The 22733-nt window shown below is 41.4% G+C and overlaps 1 protein-coding gene across 1 annotated transcript in view; it reads left to right on the top strand.

Annotated features, from left to right (window-relative positions):
- Nucleotides 1-22733, top strand: part of LOC118850843 (collagen alpha-4(VI) chain-like) — a 107475-nt gene that overhangs the window by 37038 nt on the left and 47704 nt on the right. The window contains exons 15-22 of the mRNA XM_036760490.1: nt 1707-1778; nt 2345-2371; nt 5211-5255; nt 5383-5436; nt 16307-16369; nt 16666-16731; nt 22173-22226; nt 22344-22379. Of these exons, the coding sequence (XP_036616385.1) occupies nt 1707-1778; nt 2345-2371; nt 5211-5255; nt 5383-5436; nt 16307-16369; nt 16666-16731; nt 22173-22226; nt 22344-22379 (417 nt within the window). The remainder of the gene's footprint in view (nt 1-1706; nt 1779-2344; nt 2372-5210; nt 5256-5382; nt 5437-16306; nt 16370-16665; nt 16732-22172; nt 22227-22343; nt 22380-22733) is intronic.

Genomic DNA, 22733 nt, shown 5'->3' on the forward strand with positions numbered 1-22733 from the left:
AGAGTACCATGAGACTATCACTTCCCTATTTCTGGGCTCTTTTATTTTTTTTAATTTTTTTTGCAGGGGGGAAGGCAGGGCAATTGGGGTTAAGTGACTTGCCCAAGGTCACACAGCTAGTACACGTGTCAAGTGTCTGAGGCCGGATTTGAACTCAGGTACTCCTGACTCCAGGGCTGGTGCTCTACTCACTGTGCCACCTAGCTGCCCCTGGGTCTTTTAATGAAGCCTAAAATTTCATAGTCTTTTTCTTTGGCTGAACATCATAGTTCTATTGACTTTGTTTTGGTCTCAAAGGATTTCATTGTGGCAAAGAATCCTCAGTTATTTTTAATGAACTGCTCTCTACTCTATGCCTCATACACACCCAAAGAGGAAAGCATTCTCTTCTAGCTTTGTGTAATACGTAAAATTGATGAATATGTCATGTGGGTCTTAACCCAAATCTTTGATAAAAATACTAGCCAGCACAGAACCAAGAACTGATCTCCGGGAAGCACTAAAGCCTACTTCCAAATTGGCATTGAACTGTTAATACTATTTTTTGGGTCTCACCATTCAAGTGGCCCCGAATGTACCTCAATATAAGATCAGCTGACCCACATCTCTGCATCTTGTCCATATGAACAGCATTGAGAGACTTTATCAAATGCTTTGCTAAAGTACAGGTAAACTTGGTTTATGGCATTCCTCTGATCTTGTCCCTGTGAAAAAACCCTGCCCAAACAAAGCAAATGAGCTTAGTCTGTCATGGTCTGTTCCTGATGAAGTCATGTTGGTTTTTCATAAGATCATCACTGCTTCATTTTTTGATATTCACAAAGAATTCACTCAATATATCCCATGATTATACTATTCTCTTCTTTCCTTCCTTCCTTCCTTCCTTCCTTCCTTCCTTCCTTCCTTCCTTCCTTCCTTCCTTCCTTCCTTCCTTTCTTCCTCCCTCCCTTCCTTCCTTCCATGATGACTAGTTCCCTAGTAATGACCCGAACTGTCCCATAGAACTTTTAATTAATTAGATAATTAATAATGCTGAAGTAAATGGACTAACTTCTTCACATCTTGTTTGTCAAAATTAATGAAACTAATCAACTTAGCTGTAGAGATAAGGTGGTATAGTTGAAAAAAAGCACTTGATTAAGAACAAAGAGACCTGGGTTCTAGTCCTGCCTTCCTAAGCCTCAGTTTCCTCACCTGTAAAATAAGATGATTGAATTAGAAGATTTTTAACTTCACTTCCAGCTCCAACATTCCTTGATTTTCTTGCCCTGCTGTCAATCAACTTGCATTTATTAAGCTCCTACTATGTGCCAGCCAGAGTACTAAGCACTGGAGATACCAAGAAAGGGGGAAAAACACTAATCCTCCAAATAAGAACAACCAGACCCTGTTCTCTAGGTGCTCAAAGACTAATGGCGGGGGGCAACATGGAAACAACTAGGTACACATAAGCTGCAGACAGGATGACTGGGGGGTAAGCTTAGAAGCAAGGCACCAGCATTAAGGGGGATCAGGAAAGACTCCTTGCACAAGGTAGGACTTTAGCTGAGATGTGAAGGTGGACATGAAGAGGAAGAACTTTCCAGACATTGGGGACGGCCTGTCAGAGAAAGTGTTCAGATTTTGGAGATCAGAGTGTTGTGCAAGAGGAATGATTGGTTTTCCTCAGCTGTGCAGGAGCAGTCTGAAGTACTTTTATCCCACAGGGAGAAAGAGGCCCTACGGGCTTGCCAGGACCTCGAGGCGACAGAGGATGCCCAGGTGTAAGAGGACTTAAGGTGAGCATTGCCCAGGAGAAGGAAGGATGAGAAACTGTTGTTGTCTTGTTTTGCCATTATCTCCACAGTTCTGCGTGATTCAACCCCTGACGTGCTTCAGGACATGTCTCTAGTGCTCAGGGTCTTAGCTAAAAATCCTATCTTGTAGTTCTTTTGGGGTGTCTACACTAAGTCACCCAGGCAATCCATGGCACTGTGGGTGGTAGATCAGGGTAGAGTTCTCTGGCTTCTCACCACCTTTTCCCTTCCCCCCTCCCACTATCCTTCCTGAGAAAAGCCTTTTCTTAGTTCACAGTCTTAGGTAATACTCCTTATCTGGAGGAGTCCAGCTATCTAGAGTTGACTTATGACTTCTTCCTCCCTCACCTTGCTATGTGTTGGCAAGAAAGCTTTTCTTTTCAATGGTCAAATATCCCTATCATATCAATTTCTCTGGGGGAGAAGTTCCAATGTTTGATATCATATTTGTCTTTCCTTATTATAAATTACACAAATGGTTTAATGAGCCTGGCATAGCTTATTTCTATATCTCGTTTTAACAACTCCTTTTTTTCTCTAAAATTCAGGGATCAAGAGGGTTTGTAGGAGAAGAGGTAGGTACTTTATTTTCTTCCTAAAATGGAAATTAATTTCTATTGAGTAAATACAATAGGAAATCTTGTCTCTTTTGCTTTGCTTCTATAAAGAAAGGTTACAAAATTCATGGAAAAACAAAAGAAAATGTTGATGTTGCCAGTCCAGCATTCAGGGGTAATAAATGAGTATTTGACGAGCTGTGTACACATTGTCCAAGGCAATGGTGTTTGAGAGAATTTTGAATGTTTCCAACTTTGATTAAATCATCCCCATGATGGCCTAATCAATTGTGTGTCTGAACTTAAGGTTTCTCCAAGGTCCTGATCAGTAGGGCAAAGGGTGAGATGGGAGTTGGCTTTCAGAGAGACTGATAGAGTCAAATTGTTGGATCCAGGGTAATGGGTTAGGTGTTGGCAATCTGGGAATAGCCATACTTGCCTGCTAATCCAGAAACAGAAAGGACTGATGTCACTGTGTGATATGAGATCATATCCATACTCCTGGCTCCTCTTTTGGTGGGGGCTAGGAAATGTCAGGCAGGATGCCTGAACTTAACACAGGTCTGTGAGAGTTGATTGATTGACTTGTCATGTGTGGTAAGTAGAACATGGTCTAAAAATCTCAACTTCAGCAGATGAGTGACAAATACATTGGGTAACTATAGGTTTCTAATCTAAAACATAGTATACAGTAGGCAATCAGTAAATATTTGTGGATTTCAATGATGATGATGATGGTAGAAGAGACATTTACTAGGAAAGCTAAATTATCAGTAAAAGTCCAGCCAAAAGGATCTAGATCCTAGCAAGTGTGATAGGGTATCGACCTGTGATTTCATTGGTGTAGGGAAATCCCAAGTGAAGGAACTCCATCTACTAGTGCAGGTCAGCATTTTCTTTGCAATTCATAGTCTTACAAATTTGTTCAGAACATTGGAAGGTTAGTGACTTGTTCAAAGTCATACAGTAAGTGTCAGAGTAAGGACTTGAGCCTAGGTCTTCCTGTCTCCAGTGCCAGCTTCTTATCCACTAGGCCATTTTGTCTTAGCTATCTGAATAACAGCATGCACCATTTTGAAAATGGAGCATGCCTAGAGTTTCTCTGAAGACTTGAGAAAGTAGAAGTTAACAGCTCCCTTGTGGAATGGGACATTATCGCATTGTACAGGAAGAAGGCACAGAGAAAGAATGTCCTCAAGGCATTGGCCAAGCCAGGAGAAAGAAGAGAGCAGTGGATTCTGCTGAATCCTTATCCTAAACCAGTGTTTTCCATCCTTCTTTAATGCTTCAGCCATGCTGAGGTTAAGAATGCCTGAAGCTTCTATGTCATAGGGTGGCTGTGAGGAAGTACGCAAGCCTTTAAGGGGCAAATGGGAGTTATTGCTGTTGTTGTGATGATTGTTATCTCATAATTCTTAGCTTTTCGATGGGCCTAAGAAAGGCTCCAAGGACGAGCTGCCATTCTTCTTTCATCTTGTATATTTAATGTTACGCAGAATATTGGGCAAATGAGAAAATGGGAATGTGTAAATGGGAAAATGTAATCACAGAAGAGTCTTGAGATGTAAACGCATGTTCTATAGACTCACTGAAAGTTTCATGAGGACAAATCCCATAGTAGATAGGAGGACAGGAATGATATTTGTCTCGACACATGCCCAAATTTTTAAAATTTCCACTAGATATCCATGTTTTGAAAACTTTTCTTTCTATGTAGTTTAGAGATTGTGTATTCAGCGTGTTGACATCCATTGAAACTATTGTCCTTAAATTTGATGTCCAATGTTGTGTGGGCATTTTCATCATCATTATTATCTCATTCTTCTCATATTACTATTGCTTCTACTACTACAAAACCATAATCCCTGATGTTGGAAATGCCCTTAAAGTTCCAGAGGCAGGACCATTGAAGAATTGATGTGGCCAGAAATTAGTTTGAAACTTGTCCAGCTGGTAAAGAGAGACCACCATAGTGACTATTAAACAAGAGTGAATGTTTTTTTGATGAGGGACCAGTGGTAATTACTGTGTCTTCATTTGTTCTGGTAATTGGGCACTTTTGCCCATATAGACCATGAATGGCTACATTGGCCTGCTAGCAAGGGGACAGGGACGACTTGTAGGAGATCTGGGTTGCTGGGCTAAGTACTGCTAGCTGGCTGCAGACTCTCCTTTGGTTCATTTCCCTGACTCTAGTTTTCATTCCAATCTGTCTGTGTGCTTTGGCCACCTTGGCACTCCCAAGGCAGAGCACACCACTTCCTGAGGATTTTGCCCTCTTTTCTAAATCCGGGGAAGGGAAAGGAGAAGGCACACTCGTCTGTGCACACCAAAGCTCTCTCCTATGATTGTTCATCCTCCAGCTCCCATTCAGCTGCTGATTTCCTGAGTGTTTGTTAGGAAGATTAGCACACCAGAATGGGGAGGAAAAGTAATAAAAAGAAATCATTTGGCATAGGAAGAGAGCCCTTGGTATTCAAGCAACCAGTTAAGTATTATTATTTTGCGAAATTTATTGTTATGATAGCTATCTAAGAGCAAGTCATTACTATTTGATCATGTTTTAAAACACCACCCTGAAGCTGCCACTGTATTGGCTACTCTTATGCCTTTGATCATGGTTTAAGAGTAAAATTTGTTGTTATTTTGTTTTTCCCTAACTTTGACAATATCCGCTCTTAAAAGCATTGGTTTGCATAAGATAGAGAAACTAAGCTCTATCAAATTTTGAAAAGTCCAGAGAGTTCATCTCCACTTTGTGAGTCAAGAAAAAGTTTTTCAGCAGAACCCTACTCTTTTCCCCCCCAAAAGTATTTTTAGAATGTGCTTGATTTGTCTTGGTTTCTCTTCACCACAGGGCAACCGGGGTGACAACGGAATGGATGGGTTTACTGGAGAACAGGTATAAGAATGTATCCAATCATTGAAGGAATGGAAAAGACTTACTGGTATAATTCACAAAACAAGAATAGCTCCATGCCTTTATTTTTCTTTTCCTATCTCCTCTCTTCTTTTCCCTCAAAATCTAGGGTGACCGTGGCCGTTCTGGAATCCCTGGAGAAAAAGGGAATGCAGGAAATCAGGTAAACCATGATATCATTTTGGTTTCAGATGGTGAACTTGTCTTGAAAAATGCACCCTGCCTGTACTCAATGTGACACATTCCATTTGGTGGTAGAGTGTATGAGCAGAGTAACCTTAGACCCTAGGGCAGGGTTCAGGTCAGGATTTTGAGGGCATTGATTAGAAGCTGGAGTTCTGATCCTGGCTCTGAAGTTGATGAACTGAGTAACTTCAGAAAAATTGTTTCATCCTCTTGTGCCCCTCTGATTATCAGCCTATCATCTCCCTACTATGCAATCTGGAGTGACTTCCCATACAAGAAAACCTTAAGAACAGCCACACCTCTGATGCATACTAGATATGTAGCTGGGACACAGGCTGATATAGATTGCTATCAATCTACATTGGTGGAGGGAATTTCCATTTTGGGAGGTTCCTTCACCAATGAAGTCAAAGGTAAGGACATAGGCATGTATGTGCACATGCACGTGTCCATATATGTATATAGTAATGTCCATGGATGCACATGCACCTCTGAAGTATATATAAAATGTGCATATGTAACATATTTATGTATTATACATAGTGTCTAGCATATTTTGTCCCCTAGTCCTCCTCCCCCTATTAAAAAAACAAGGATTCTTAACTCTTTGGCAATCTGGAAAGGTTATGGACCCCTTCTTAGAATGCTTTTAAATGTATAAATTAAAATACAAAAGATTATAAAGGAAATAATTTATATCAAAATATAGTTATCAAAATTAAAAAACAATTTTATAGGCCCCAGATTAAGATCCCCTGACAGAATGCCCCTATCTATCTATCTTTCTTCTTATTATCTCAGTAGTTCTGTGTTCATGGGTCTGTAATTTATCCAATATGGGTACTCTCTTTTTGGTAGGAAGCAGATAGTCTCCCAGAGTTGCTCCACCCTCAAAATTTATTAGCTAGCCTGGTGATGGGTCCCTCTAAACTTAATGTGGTTGATCCTCAGTTGACTGACATACAGTACTTCAGTGGGTTCACATTTGGGGCATTTCCAGCATGGCAGTATCTGTCCAAGCTTATATTCTGCTGGCCCGGTCCTTGAAAACCCAAAATTGATATCACACTATAATGAAGCATTACAATAAGACTTTACAAATGGAGGACATACAGATATTTACATGACATTCTTGACCTTCGTTTTCCACCTAGCATATTGTAGGTCAGATCTCTGCAGATGTTCAGAGGAAAACTCTGTAATCATTTGTGTAATTATAGGAGGAAGAATACTTTAGAGCTTGAACCTTCTTTGAACCTCTTAGGACACTCTGACTATTCTTCTATACTTTATCATTTTCTAACTTATGGTTTTTAACTGCAGTTGAGATCACTGTACCCACTGTAGGACTGGAAAGGCTTTCTCTCTCCATGTTATGCTTTTATAGTCCTTGGGGAGCGATGAAAGCCATATGCGCTGTGGCCACAGTGATGGTCCTTAAAATAATTTCCCTGCATGACATATAGCCATGTCAAGGAAAAAGTCCCAGATCAATATTCAACTTGATAAACATTTATTAAGTACTTATTGTATGAATGCTCTCCACTGAATATTGGAAAAGCAAGGAGAGAGACAATATACTCAAGAAGCTTACAATCCAATGGGAGACCCATATAAATAACTATAATACAGGGAAAACTGAATAAGAGCAAAGTAGAAGTCCAGGCCAAATGAGAACTTTGAGCAGCGGGAGATCATTTCAAGCAGTACTGTGATATGGACATAAAGGAGAAAGGATAGGTTCAAGGTGGAAAACTAGTTAGGAGGTCTGTGTCTAGCTGGTAAGAAATGAAGGCATCTACTTTTTCAGTATCCTTTAAATATTTATTTATATGTTTGCTTCCCCGTTAGAACGTAAGCCCTCTAAAAGCAGAGACTTGGAGAGCCTTTCTTTGTATTCCCAGAATACAGTCTGGCACATAGTAACCATAGTAATGATTGAAGGAACTAGGGGAGCTGCAGTGTGAGGTTTAAAGGAGTGTATCATGGCAAAAGATATCGCATAGGTAAACTGTCCATGATAGCGGCTGTCAAATGGATGAAAAGTTTTCATATGGAAGATAAATTAGCCCTTTCCACTTGCTTCCAAAGGCAATATAAACAATTGGTGGGAGCTATAGGAAATAGATATTTGGCTTTTCCTAATCATTACAGCTGTTCAAAATGGAACGTAGGAAGTAGAAAGTTCTGCACCTCAAGAAAGTAGATGCTGGATGACCTTTTGTTTGGGATATTGTGGTAGGAATTCCATTTCAGGTAGGAGATGGCAATGATTCTTTCAAAAGTGGAGATTCTTTGATTTTGTAGAACTTGACAAATGATTTGGGGGAAGAGCTAAAAATGACTCGGAGATACAAGGCTGGACAACTGGGTGGATGATGGTGTCATCACAAATAGGGGGATTAGGTAGAGGTGCTGATTTTGGATGGGAGAGTTCAGTTGCTAAATCATAGCATTTCTATGTTAGCAACATCTCCTATAGCTGGTCCCCTTCTTCACTCTCCTTACAACCCTTCATCATTTCTTGTCACATAAAGAATTGTAAGAGCTGCCTAGTTGTCCATTTCCTCTCTAAGCCATCTACCATACCATTACCCAAGTAATCATAGTATACTGCCCTGATCTTGTTTGTGCTCCAAAGCACATCCTTAGGTTAATGGAGCAGAGACTGGGAACCAGCACCATGTTAGAAATGTAGCTGAACCTCTCTCTCCCATAGACACAATAACAGTACACTGTATGCTATTACTGTATAACACTTACTATAACACTGACCTCTTGTTTCATGGATATGGCATCAGGTACTTTCATAAGATATCAAACACCAAGGAAGGGGAACACACATGCGCGCGCGCGCGCACACACACACACACACACACACACACACATACCTTTAACTGGTTCCCAGAGGTTGTTGCTCCAGGGAAGAGACACAAAGGCATCCTGGAAGATCACCTTAGTCTTATTTTCTTTTTGCAAACCAAACTATTTAAAGGCACAAAAGTTGAGCATACTAACACATATTAATTTTAATTACTGGCTCTAATAACATTGCTTTCCTTCGCAGATATCTGGCAATGCTGCCCCCAAATGCCACTGCAATGACAGCATGATATAATGCAGTAGAAGACTGGTACTGTCCACAGTGGCCAGTGCTGAAATAGTTTGTTAATTCTTAGCTTCACAATAGCTGATGTCCAAGGTGCTGATGGCTTTTGTGCTAACATGCTAATATTCTTCCCCCTCTACCCTTTCCTGGGAAGGGTGTGTTAGTTGGCTTCCTGATGCCTCCCCTGTGAGAACTAGTTTACCAGGAAAGGAATGGTTCTTCCTCCATCTGTTGGTGTGTGTGGAAGGGTGAGTCTCTTGGTTGCTAACATCTGCCTATTGCTCATTGGTTACCCTCTCTAGCATCAGTGAGTTCACACAAAAATAACCTTGCACTGCATGTATCCATCTTCCTATATTAAATACTCAAAATAGTCATAGAAATTACCATTTATCTTCTTCTTCTCTTGAAAGATTGGTCAGTGCTAAGGGCCACTACAAATGCCCAGGAAGGAAGGCTTCTCATTCCTGTTCTTTGATTTTTTTTTGTTACTACCCATCTGGATCAGAGGCTTGAAATTAAACAAGCTTTTGTGGTTTTTTTTCACCCTCTTCTCCCTGAATTACCTAGACTCTAGGCTCTATTTGTAATGAAGTCTTGAGTAGGATTGAAGCTCTCTGGGCCAGTGCCAGGGAGAGTATATTGACCCAAATTTTACTAAAAGCAGCAAATGTGCTCTCAGAGCCATGTAGCCTGAACACTACTCCCATGGAAGCCATGTGGACAACACCCAAATTTATATGGCTTGAGGGATCCTTCTGACATATCAGTGGAATTTTTTCCTACCAAACTAAATCTTCTTTCAAAAGTCTCCCTTCTTCTATAACCATTTGTTTCTGAATGCTATTAGTATGGAGTAGCACATACCTCTGCACCATTATACTGTGGGTGATATAGTTTCTGAGGCCCTAGAATCAATGAAGCATGGTAACTTGTCTCATTTCCTCTGGTTCCAGGAAAGCATACCCTCCAGTGTAATCTTGAGAGAAGGCTTTGTCATTCCTGTAGGACTTACTTCCCTGGCACTGTGGGTCTCATTTCTTCATAAACTTTTTAATTGTACCACCAGGCAAGGTGACTGAGTCCATGGCATTGGAAGCATTGTCACTGGTGAGCCTGGAATGGACACCCCTGGTAATGCTGGTTTCTGACTGGTCTCTTCCTGAGCAGTCTTAGAGTTTGCCTGTCTTCAATAGGGACTTCTCAAATAGTCTCTAACCTAGATTCAGAGATACTTCTGTGCTTAGTGGTTACGAGAACCACATTAGAAGCACAGGCTGTATTGAACCTAGTATGGTTACCTCATTTGGGAGCCATAGTCTCTACAAGTGACTCTCAGCTGCGTGAGTTCAGAATTCTGCTCCTTTATCTGAGGTTTAATATATTCTTTCTGCCTCTGATCCCACTCTTTCTTCCTGCCATCCAAATGGCCATTTAGTTATGTGATCAGATCAACCAAAGTGGCCAGATCTCCATTTAAATTTTCTCTCAGGCCCTTCTGAAAGGGCATCATCAGTACTCCTAGCCCGGTCTGACTGTTGGCTGCCTGAACAAGCATCTTCACTGTCATAGTCCCAGCATATCTGTAGCTGTAGAGTACTCATGACCAGAGTATCCCTAGACCAGTAGGAATTCTACCTTATTGTTGAGAGCTCCTTAGGAGAGCTTCTTCAAAAGAATTGCCTATTTGAGGGAGACCCCTTTCAACCTCCCTATCACAAAGCCTATTTGTACCTGATATATTATGAAGACATGAGATTGTGTCATAAAAGGTAATTCATACCAGACAAGGGAGACCAATACCTACCCCTATTGCCCTTTAATTGATGCTACAATGGGTTCTAGCAAGTGAAGAGCTATTAGATCTGGTGCCAATAGCGCCACTATGGCATGAATAGTTATGTGATAGTGGTCACTGCCTACAGGCTTTGAATTTGTTCTGTGACTCTGAACTGCTGCTCACCAAATCTCAGAGAAGGGCAATTTCTATATCGCATCAGGTCCTTAAAATCATATCCTTAGGGTTATGGAGAAGAATCTATAAATCTGCATCCATCAGAAATGCATCCAAAGCTCTCTCTGAAAGATTTTCTTATTCCAGATTTAGTTCTTTCTGGAACGTCAATTCCTTGCCCTGTGTATCAAGCATTGCTGTAAACACCAGGCACCCAGCCTTGTGTACACATACTCTCCCCATTCTGTTACCCTCTGTGCTACTGTCCTGAGTAAATATCAATCACAGAGAATCTTCTCTTTGGAAAACCGAGATAGTGTAGTAGCACAACTGGTATAGCTGCATAAAGACAATCTTAACTATGTTTATAGGATATAAATTAAACTTTTCTGAAACCCAAGTATTTAAGTAACACATTTGAGGTTTATTACTAAAGGAAAAATTGTAGCTTAGTTTCTTTTTTCAAGTTTTCTGAGATGCCTGTATATTTTTAAGGACTTATGGCATACACCTTTATACATTCTTGCTAGCACACATTTGCGCCAGTGTAATTCAGAATATATTTACTTGGCACCTGCTGTATGCCAGATACTGTGCTGAATGATGGGGACACAAATAAAACAAGACACAGTTCCTGCCCTAAAGGGCACATTAGATTGTGGGAAGACACACAAAAGGAAGTGGGGGTTGTGGGGCAAGAGGGAGGAAGGCCACCAGGGGCCATGTTGTTCTGTGGAGTCAAAACCAAGCTGAGCAGCTGATGGGAAATGGAGTGACCAGGAAGGTTGTGAGCCTTCTGTAAAGTAAGGCTTTGGGACATGTTTAGTCTGTGAAATCTAAGTAGATCTGGAAAACTTAATCATGTAGATTCAAATATTGGAAAAGTCCACAAATCTCTCATGACATAATAAATTTTAAATTTTCATTGACATAAGTAAAAGCTCAGAGAACTAAAGTATTCTTCCTATATGTATCCTCCTATTAGAATGTGGGCTTCTTGGGAGCAAGAAACACCTTGCTTTTCTATTTGTATAGCTAATACTTATCATATAGTGAGCATCTAATAGATGTATTTCATTAATTAATTCATTCATTCACCCATGTGCTTCTCATATTCTAGAGGCTCACCTGAATCTTAGTCTCACTTTTGCCTAAACATGAAGATTAAATTTACCAGGGCCAGGAACATCTCTTGCTCCTTAGTCAGTCTATCCCCTCTGCTTTCACCAAGGCAGACAAAGCCTCTAATCTGATTGATTGGTTTGGTGCTTTCTACTTGCTCAATATTAAAATGTATCCTCACCTTCTGAAATACCTCTGCCCATGGTGCTGACCACTTCTCTACTAACAAGGCTGGTAGAGTGCCCTTCTTTACTCACAGTACCTCCTCCATTCATGCTACTTGCCAAATAAAGTATTAGGTCCTGATCCTAACATTCAAGATCTTCTCTCTTCTGACTCCAAATGCACATATCCAGCTTGATGTTACTCCATTCCATGTACTCTATTTCCCAGGCCAAGCAGACTATTTTCTGCCCACAATTTTCCTATTGCCTTCTCGCATCTATGTGCCTTTGTGCATGCCATTCCAATGTCTGGAATGAATACTCCCCCCTAGAGCCTCAGTTTATTGCTATTCCTTTCTTCTGTCCGGGTTCAATTCACAAGCTATTTACTCCATGAAGCTTTCCTTACTCTTCTTTGCCCCCTCCCATGAAAATCATCTCTTCCTTTTCAAATTTCTTATAACACTGACAAGAACTCTCCTTTGCATTTATCTCAGAGAGTGTACTTATTCTTCCTCCATTAGATTATAAACTTGTTGAACTTATGTGGTGTCTATCTTTGTATCCCCAGTGCCTTGGATATAACAGATACTAAATAACTATTTGTTGAATTATTGGATTGAATCGTTAATATCCAGGTGTAGCTGCCCGATAGATAGTTGGAAATATAAGATGGGAACGCTGAGGTGGCATCCCGTTGAGATACAGATGTGGTAGTCCTATGCATAGAGATGGTAACTGAAATAATGCGAGTAGATAAAATTACTAAGAGAAGGTGCAGAGAGGGAAGAGCAGAGGGCTAAGACAGGGCCATAGAGGATACCCGCCTTTAAGGGTTTGAAAGATGGAATAATTAAAAATGCAGAAAGAGAACCATGAGAATAAAATGTCACAGAAGCCAACGGGGAAGAGAAGAGTGTGGCTAACAGGGTCACATGATTCAGGGAGGACTAAGGGAGGGAAACATGGGATAAAAGTCATTGAATTTAGTGGAAGGTCAGTAATGACTTTAGAGCAGTTTCAGTAAAGCGGTGGGGACCAGAAGACAGAGTGAAAGGGATTAAGGAGTGAATAGATTAATTGACCAACCAATCAGCAAATATTTATTAAACACCTACTATGTGCCAGGCCCTGTGATAAGTGTTGGGTACACAAATACAAAAATGAAATAACCCCTACTCTCTAGGAGCTTAGATTCTGTCTTGTGTCAGTTAGATCCTTTAGTAAGCAGACTCCAAAGTCATTACTGGGACCCCCTAGGGCAGGACAATATGATCTTAAAATGGAGGGGTAGGGATTGACCCCAGGGTGTGTGTGATCAAGCCACTAGAGTGGAGGAAGATAGGTTATATTCTACCCCAGCCATAACAGACAGTTGGGCTTGTCTTCCAACTCTGCTTCAAGCCTCTAAGTGTGCTTGATCCCCTAGGGTTTGGGCCCTAAAAGCTCCTAGGAACCTATGGCCACAACTATACAAGTACTACTGGGAAAATTCTGCTCTCACTCCCAGCCACCCCTCCCACCATGATCACCTCGTGGCTTTGGCAGCCACCCTCAGTGAGCAGGCTCTTTGCTTGGGGGCAGTCATCTCTGAATGAAGCCTTGCTTCCTCCCCTTTTCATTTTGGGTGGGATAGAGTAAGTCTTAGGGCAGCTAGGTGGTGCAGTCCATAGAAGAGTGCCAGACCTAGAGTCAGAAAGACTCATCTAATTGAGTTTAAATCTGGCTTCAGACACTTATTAGTTGTGTGACCTGGGCAAGTCACTTAACCCTTCAATCTGTAAAATGAATTGGAGAAGAAAATGGCAAACCATTCCAGTATCTCTGCCAAGAAAACCCAAAATGGGATCATGAAGAGCTGGACAAGACTGAAAAAGATTGAACAACAAGAGTACATCTCAGACTGTGAGCTGCCATGAAGCTATTACCACATTTTCTCTCCCCGTCTCCTTAACCCTCCCCTCTTTCAAACTTCGCCATTACTGTCATGGGCACACCATCCTTCCAGTCACCCGGGTTCTCAAAATCCTGGTGTCATCTCTAACTTTGCACTTATCCTAATATTACATGTACAATCCTTTGCAATTTGTTAATTCTATTGCCAAATTCTCCTATCTTTTCTCAGTTCACACAGCCACTAGCCAAGTTCAGGCCCTTGTCACCTCTTACATGAACTATTGAAATAGCCTAACTGGTCTCCCTATTTCAAGTGTCTCCTCTCTCAAATTCATCTTCTGCACAGCTGGCAAAGTAAGCTTCCTAAAGCACAGGTCTCACCTTTGCTTAATACAATCCAGTGGCTCTCTATTGACCCTATGATTAAATATTATTTTGTTATTAGTTAATCTTAAAATTTATAGTTTTGTGTTTTATAATATGTATTTGTAACAGAAATATTTTAATGTATCTATTTTATCATATATTTATAATATAGAATTATTTTATAATAGATTTATATATTTTAAAATATATGTTTTATATATATTTAATTAATATGGTAGTACTTGTATATAATTTATAACTAAGTAAATATATATTTGTGTTGTTGCTGTTGTTCAGTTATTTTCAGTAGTGTCTGACTCTTTGCGACCCCATTTGGTGTTTTCTTGGCAAAGATTCTGGAGTCGTTGGTCATTTCCTTCTCCAGCTCATTTTACAGATGAGGAAACTAAATTCTTGCCCAGAGTCATACAGCTAGCAATGCCTAAGGCTGGATTTGAACTCACGAACATGAGTCTTCTTAACTAGAGGCCCAGCACACTATCTACCGTGCTACCTATCTGCCCTCCAAAATGTATATTTATATGTGTGTATATAAATGTCTATTTATATACACACATATATAAACATATATACTTACATATATATATATATAATGTGGATATATATGCATATATACATATGTTTGTGTGTGTGTTTGTATATACATATATGTATATAATCACTGTCCTATATGATGTAGAGACGTAGAGTATATATTAATCTTTTTAGAACTCTGGCAATAAAAAGTAGGCAAGGGATAGAAAATAGCTTGAGGCAATGATAGGGTCAAGGGAAAGGTTTTATAGGATAGAGGAGACCTGAAAATAATTTCTAGACTGAGGGGTATGGAAGTGAGGCTAATATTGAAAGTGTATGAGATCTTTTTGCTGAACCAAAGTCAAGGGTTATTAAGAAGGGAATGGGATCAAGGGTATATGTGGAAGGTATAGCCTGGGAAAGGAGGCCTACCTTACCTCCTCTAAACCTGAAAGGAAAGAGGAGAGAATAGGTAAGTGCACTGATAAGTTTAGAGGAATATAGGAAGGAAATTGAGGGAGTATATTTGCAATGAACATGCTGCAATTTTCTCAATAAATTTGGGGGGGTGAGGTGAACCATTAAGAATGAGAAGGAATAGTATGGTATTGAGGGCTTGAGGAGAGATAAAAAAAAGTTTGAAACAGCTCATTTTGGTGATTTGTGGTAAGTCAGATTATTGCCATGCAGCAGTGAGGACCCAATTGAGATTAGATAATGGTAATCTGAAATGGGCCTGGTCAGCACAATTTCATGATTTCCTCTAGTAGTATTTGGTCATATGGGAGTAGAACTGGAAGAAATGGGTAACAGAAATTGCTGAGGGTCAGCAGTATTGGAATGATGGAAGGAGGCAAGAGATTCAAGGGTGGAGAAGAGGGGAATATGAAAATATCTGACCATAGAGCTAAGTTGAGATATGAAGGAAAGTAAAGTCAAACTAGTCAAACTAGGGTTGATAGACTGGGAGATTAAGGGACTTCTAGGGAGTCACAAGGAAGGCAAGGAACAGATTTGAGATGAATAATAAAGGGGGAGATATGGAAGAGCCAGAGGCTATAATCAGAGAAAGGAATTTCAGAGTTCAAGGTCTTGAAGGTGGAGTCATTTCAAGTGATAATGAATTCAGATAGGGCCCACCAGGGGGCCACTGAATTAGAGAGGAGATGGAGGTCATGGGAGTTGAGGAAGTCAGGGAGCCATGAGCACAAAGGGATTCTGCACTAGTTGAGGTTAATTATAGTTCACCAATTCTCCAACTGAGTGGGGCCAAAGCTGCAGTTTGACCTAAGAGGGAGGCCGATGGAAGATTTTCCTGACTGGTCCTGTTCAGCCACAGGGAGAATGAAGTAGATGATATCCTCATAGGGTCACATGTTTTAAAGGATGTATTCTGCCAGAGGAATGGGTTGCCTCATGTCACAGTCATGTTCCAGTAGCAGGAATGAATCCAGAATGCCTTCTTCTCCTTCTCATGTGCACCTGCCAATGGTAGCTGTTGGAACCCATCAGCTTTGGAGTAAGAGTACTCTTTGGACTTGGAACTGTTTTCTTCTCACGTTGTTGTCAGTATATTCTAATATGTCAGGGCTGAGCCTCCATTTTTTCATCAATTCCCATTTACCATCTACATAATACTTTTAAGCGTGACTAAATAAAAGCAAATGCCTGATTTCTTATTCTCTCTTTGTGTTTGAAGGGCTTGAGAGGCCCCCCAGGAGAATCTGGTGAACCAGGAGGTCCTGGTCTGAGAGGAGATCCCGTAAGTGATGTTTGAGTCATTTCCAGGATTTTGATTTCAGGGGCAGAATGTTAGCAGTTATTTAGCTTTCTATAGACATTGCATCAAAATTGACCTTTGAATGTGAAATCCATCTTTTGGATAGTCAGGGCTCTTAAGGGGAATGAAATCTATTTCTTCAGGATTCACAACCCTTGTCTGTGCCCTGGGCAAGCCTGGTAACTTTGGTTAACTTAGGTTTAGGCTTAAAGAATGCTCACACATTGATTCATGCTTCTTTTCATTCACTTGTAATAACAAAAGTTTTGTTTTCTTAGGGAGAACCTGGAACCGATAGTAGTATTTATGGCCCTCCAGGAGACAAAGGAAAGCAAGGTCGCCAGGTAAAGTGTGGTTCTGTATCTATGGGGCACTGGGGCACAAGGGAATTCTGTCCCCATGAATAGAGAATGAGGATATTCTTATGTAAGACCCATATAACTAGGGCAGGACAACCAGGACTTGTCCCACAGTGTCAAAATTTAAAGTCTCCAATAGTACATGAAGTCCTGCAGTGGTATAGCAACAACTAAGTATAGCACCAAATTAGCAAGAATAATTAGTTAAGATGGTTTCTAGCATGCTGGTTGTTGAATCTTAGGGGATTTCTTGCCCAGCGTGAAGCAGTCTACCTCTCATGGCCTCTTAGTTGTGTTTAAGAGTACATTTCAGGCCTCTTGTTCCAAGTAAGATTTGTGTTACTGTAGTCAGGGGCAAAGAATGCTAGTTTTTCTTTCTGTTGAGGCCAGGTAAGATGTCACGGACCTTAGACACAGAACAGAAATAAGGAAAACTAGAGAAAAAAGGGAGATGAGAAAATATATGTAAAATGCTTCCCAATCCCTAAAAGCACTGTACAAGTGCATGTTACTAATATTATTATTATTTTCCTTCACTTGACACACTGTGACATAGTGCAGAGGATTCTGGACCCAGAGCTGGGAGCCTTGGACTCTCATTCCTGCCCTAACACTAAGTTTCTCTGTGGCCAAGTCACTCCATTTTCCCAGGCTTCAGCTTCTGTACCTGTAAAATGAGAAGGCTGGATGAGAAATGATGTCTAAGATTCCTCCTTGTTCTGAAATTCTGTCATTTAGGGAAATTGTCCTTAAACAAAGATCCCTCGTGCTACAGAAGAGTTTGCTTTCCCTTCTGGGTAATGTCAGAACACTTTCAAATATCTTTTCCCTTCTTTCTTAGATCCGCTTCTTCTTTTGGTGCCACATAACTAACATAGGCTGTGTACTCATAATTTTAAGGGGCATGAAATAACAACTCAATGCTCCATAGGAAAAAAAATAAAAGTATATTAACTTGTCAATTACTACTGTTTTGAAATAAATACTCTTAGTTCTCTATAAACCTAGTACCAAGGTGGTAGAATTTAAATGTTGAATTAGAGACTGCAGTTTATTAAAGAAACAGTTGTTTATATGCTTGTTGTTCAGTTATTTTCAATCATGTCCTACTCTTCACACTCTTGTTTGAGGCTTTCTCAGCAAAGATACTGGAGTGATTTGCCATTTCCTGCTCCAGCTCATTTGACAGATGAGGAAACTGAGGCAAACAGGGTTAAGTGACTTGCCCAGGGTCAGCCAGCTAGTAAGTGTCTGAGGCTGGATTTGAACCCATGATCCAGCACTCTTTGCACTATGCCACAACCTAGCTGCAATGTACTCTCAGTTCCCTATAGACCTAGTACCAAAAGGCTAGAATTTAAATTAGAGACTACAATTGATTAGAAAGACAGGTGTGATGTAGTGGGAAGTTCGCTGGACTTGGAATCAGAAGACATATGAGCTCAGGTCCTTCCTCTGAAACTCACAAGCTGTGTGACCCTGAGCAAGTCACTCAACCTTCTTGGGCCTCTATGGCCTCATCTGTAAAGGAGTTGGAGTAGGCTGCTCAGGTCCCTTCCAGCTTGAACATTTTGGGATCCTGTGGACAGTTATTTGCTTCCAAGTTCTGTCCAGGTCTGAGATATTGATCCCTTATCTGTGATTGTGGTCAATAAGTATCTGGGCTCAAGCTTCCAGATCCTAAGCAAAATCCAGCTTGAAAATGCTCCCCCAGAGAAGCCCACAACACCTGGGGAAGCCATGATTGATTATTGAGTCTGTTGAGAGGCGTGTTCCGGACACTTCCGGACACTTGGCCAAAGAGGAGGAAGGTTTCTGTTTTCATCTTAGGACTATCCTAACTAGCCCCTCTCTGGGCCCATGTTTCTTACTCTGTGTAATGACAAGGCTTTATTAGATACTCCCCAAGGGCCTCTGTAGCTCCCATATTCTATGGTCCTATGGTCTTTGCCACAAAAATCACAAAATTGGCCACAACAGCAGCTTGAGAGCAAGTAAGTCCCCTTGTGACTTGCGATCAGTGGGAACTCTGTGGTCACTTCAGAACTTCAAGAAATAAGTGGGCATGGCTGCCAAGAAAATAGAAACTCTGAATATATAGGTTTTACCTATATGTGCCTAACTCTAGCTTGTACGCAGCTTGAGTATTCTTTATAATTGGTACAATTTTCAGTTTCTTCCTAGATCTTCTCCCCTTCTCTTTTGAAAAAATAGTTTGTTTTTTCCAATTGCATGTAAAGACAATTTTTAACATTTGTTTTTTAAATTTTTGAATTCCAAATTCTCTCCTTCCTTCTCTCCCTTCCACTTCTCCCTGAGATATCAAGCAATTTGATATACACGTGCAGTTATGCAAAATGTATTTCCACGTTAGTCCTTTTGTGAAAGAAAACAAAAACTGGACCTCACAACAAAAATAAAGTAAAAAATAGTATACTTTGATCAGCATTCAAACTCCATCAGTTCTTGCATTTTTCCTTCCTTTTCAAAGAGATCTTCTTTTCACTGGATGGAGAAAAGGCTATGGCCTTTATCTGGGGGCAGGCTCCACTCAGACCAGTGCAGTGGTGGTTGCACATTGTTTTTCAGCCAGTAGGTTTACGAGTTGGGTATCAGTGCTCTATGTTGAGGAAACGCGGGAGCAGAGTCACAAGCCCATCTCGAGAGATGGATGGGTTATGCTCTCCACTGCTCATGATAACCACATTCTGACCATTGCCAGGGACTTCTAGCATCAGCCTAGAGATCATGGTGATCTTTTGTTCATTTTATGAATGAAGAAAGTGATGCTCAAGGTTTCCTAAATGGTAACTGTAAATAACAGGTACTTGGTTGGCAAACCCATGAGGAATGGTCACATCAATCATCCATCATGTTAGTTTAGTAGATGCTACGATGCTTGGCACATTGCTAGACCCCAAGGAAGCACTATATACGTACTTTTTAAAAAAAACTGAATTCAATAATTGGTGTTCAAGTCCTGCCTTTGACATGTACTGACTGTGTGATTCTGGGTAAATCCCATAACCTCTCAGGGCTCTAGGCATCTAACCTAAGACTCTGTAAGTCGTAAGGGAGATTCTGACCTGCATTGGTGGAGGGAGTTTCCTCACCTGGGAATTCTCTGTACCAATGGAACCAAAAGTCTAATTCCTATCCCTATTTAAGAAATAGGAGCTGAATGGCCCCTTATCTCAAAGTATTTAGTTTCTTTTGTATTTCAATTAAATTCACTGGGGAACAAAGGACAATATAAATTTTCCCATGTCCATGGAAAATATGTTTCCTGGACTGAATAATCAAGGTTCAGACGCTGCCTTGTATTGACTCTGTGATCCTGGGCAGTTCACTCAACCTCTCCATGCTCCCGGGTAACCATCATAGGATCCTGTGTTTGGACTGGAAGGATACTTAGTGGTCATTGAGTTTCCCCTGCCCCCATTTTACAGATGAGGAAACTGAGGCTCTGAGGGTTAAGCAATTTGCCATGGGTCACTCAGGTTGGATCTGAGCCCGTGTCCTCTTGACTCCAAGTGCGGACCAAGGTTATAGATTTCAGGGTAAGAGGCCGTCTGCACTGTGGGAGGCAGCTCCTTAACTGGAGCTCCCAGTATCAAACATGGCAGCCTCCCCCCCCCCCCACCCGCCCCCTCCCCAACACACATCCACATCAAAATTACACTGAGTGTTTGCCCAAGGCCACAGCTGGGCAGTGCCAATTTTCCAGCTTAATGAACATTGGAAGCTGCTCCTTCTTGTGGAAGCTGCCCCGTGACCTCAGTCTTGGGCACAGAGAAGCTCCCATTTTTCATTTTGGCTGGAGGGGGAGGCAGCAGTTATCTTCCAAGTCATTATTCATAATTCACAGCCTTCTTCAGCCCAGTCCATTTTTCTTAAATGTCATCCAACTTGACTAGTATTGAACAAACACAGGTCCTGGTGTATGTCTCAACTCACCCTGGGAAGACCTTAGTGATGGGCGCCTTTTCTTCAGGCTAGCCTCAGGTCCTCATTTGTGTCCCCAAGGAGAGTATGCCGAGGCCCCCTTGTTGAAGCCTTGTGTTACCTCCTCCATCAAGCCGTTGTCATCCTCGATAGCAGTGTTTATCGATGAGTCAGTGTTTGCAGAGCACCCTGCCAGCTCCGTGGACCAGGGGCGTATCCTCCCTCTGTTTGCTGTTCCCGCATGGGGAGGGGGCTGCGCCAGCATGAAGCACGCGGAAGGTGAAGAGCCAGTACCAGAATCATTGCGTGCCAGGCAGAAGAGACCTTAAAGAGCATCAGTGACGCCAACAGTAATAATGGTAGATCTCGTTTCTACAGAACTTTGGGGCTTGTGAAGTACTCTACATGCATTAAGTCCTCTTACCCCAGGAGCTGGGAACTACCAGTTCAATTTGATTTATTTCAATTCAACAAGCATGCATTAGTTTTCTACTATGTTTTGGGCATCACCGTGGGGAGAGAAAAACGAAAAGGAAATCTTGTTTGCTCTCATTTTATGTTGGGTGGTAGAGAGGGAGGGGTACAGCATGTAAAAAGAAAAGTAAATCTAATACAGTTTGAGAAGGAAACGAGCACCAGCAATTAGGGAACTCAGGAAAGATTTTCCATAGGAAGTAGTGCATGAGTTGAACCTTTAGAGGAAGGTAGTGGTGCAGTGGATAGAGCACTGGGCCTTAGACCCTTACTTGCTGTGTGACTCTGGGCAAGTCATTTGATCTCTCTTTGACTCAGTTTTATCGGCTGTGAAATAGGGATCACAACAGCACCTCCCCCCTCCCCCCCCAAATTGTAGTGAGGATCAAATGAGATACTGGAGGTATGTGCCTGTAGACACATGACCACATGACCCGTAAGCATTGGCGGGGGTGGGGGTGGGGCCGGAGGGTGAGCGGTTTAAGCCCAGGTAGTTTGGATGCTGAGTCCAGCATTCCTGCCATCTTGCCCTGCCTCCTCTCACACCTCTCTCCAAGCTCATTTTCCTCATTTTACAGATTTAGAATCTGGGAACCCAAGAGGTCTTGGCTTCTGAACATGATTGATGATAAGGGTATGTGACCATAGTGCTCAGTGGGGATTAACTCCAATAAAGCCTTTAATGGAACCAAGCCTTTAAGGAAAGATCCTAAGACCCTAGATTTACATCTAGACAGGGGTTGGAGAAGCCATCGGTTCAATGCCCTTATTTTGTCTGAGAAGAAACTAAGGACCAGAGAGTTCAAGTGAATCATCTGAAGTCACAGCAGTAATCAGGGAATAAAGCCACTATTTACACACACGTTCTCAGATGCTGGATCCTGTGTTCTGTCTCCTGCAGGATGCCCTGAATACTCTGGAATTCAGAATGCTGCATTTGGCTACCATTTGATTGGAGAGAACCAACAAGAAAATATGAATAAATCCAAACTCTTCTTATTTTTCAGGGAAAACCTGGGGCACATGCTGAGGATGGCATGCCTGGAGACCGAGGTTCTAATGTAGGTATAACCTGCGCTCGACACTGCTTCTTCTGGCGCTCAGATGTTTTCTGGATTCTCTTATCTCCCTGTCCATCCTCTACCTGACTGAAATTGTTGCTTTTCATTCTTCCGCAGGGGCCAAGAGGTCTAAGTGGTTTACCTGGACCGAAGGTTGGTGCTTTCCAGATGAGGCTACCTTTTGCCTAGAGATGTTTTGTTGTTCTCTTGTTTGTGACCATTTGACTCTAAGGTCAATGGGAGTGCTGTCTCATGTTTTTCAGGGGCGTGATTTGACTTATCTTTCAGTTTCGTGAAGACCGTTGGGAAGTTTAGGGCTTGTTCATGGGGGAATCTTCCATAGACATGGGGAAGTTTATATTGCTATTTTTCTTGAGTTTTTTATTTATTAAGATCCTACTGTGTGTCAAACACTGTGCTAGGTGCTTTACAAATATCATCTCAACAACCCTGAGAGATAAGTGCTATTATTGTCCTCATTTTACAGTTAAGGAAACTGAGGCAAAC

The sequence above is a fragment of the Trichosurus vulpecula genome, chromosome 5 (genome assembly GCF_011100635.1).
Source record: "Trichosurus vulpecula isolate mTriVul1 chromosome 5, mTriVul1.pri, whole genome shotgun sequence".
Lineage (NCBI taxonomy): Eukaryota > Metazoa > Chordata > Mammalia > Diprotodontia > Phalangeridae > Trichosurus > Trichosurus vulpecula.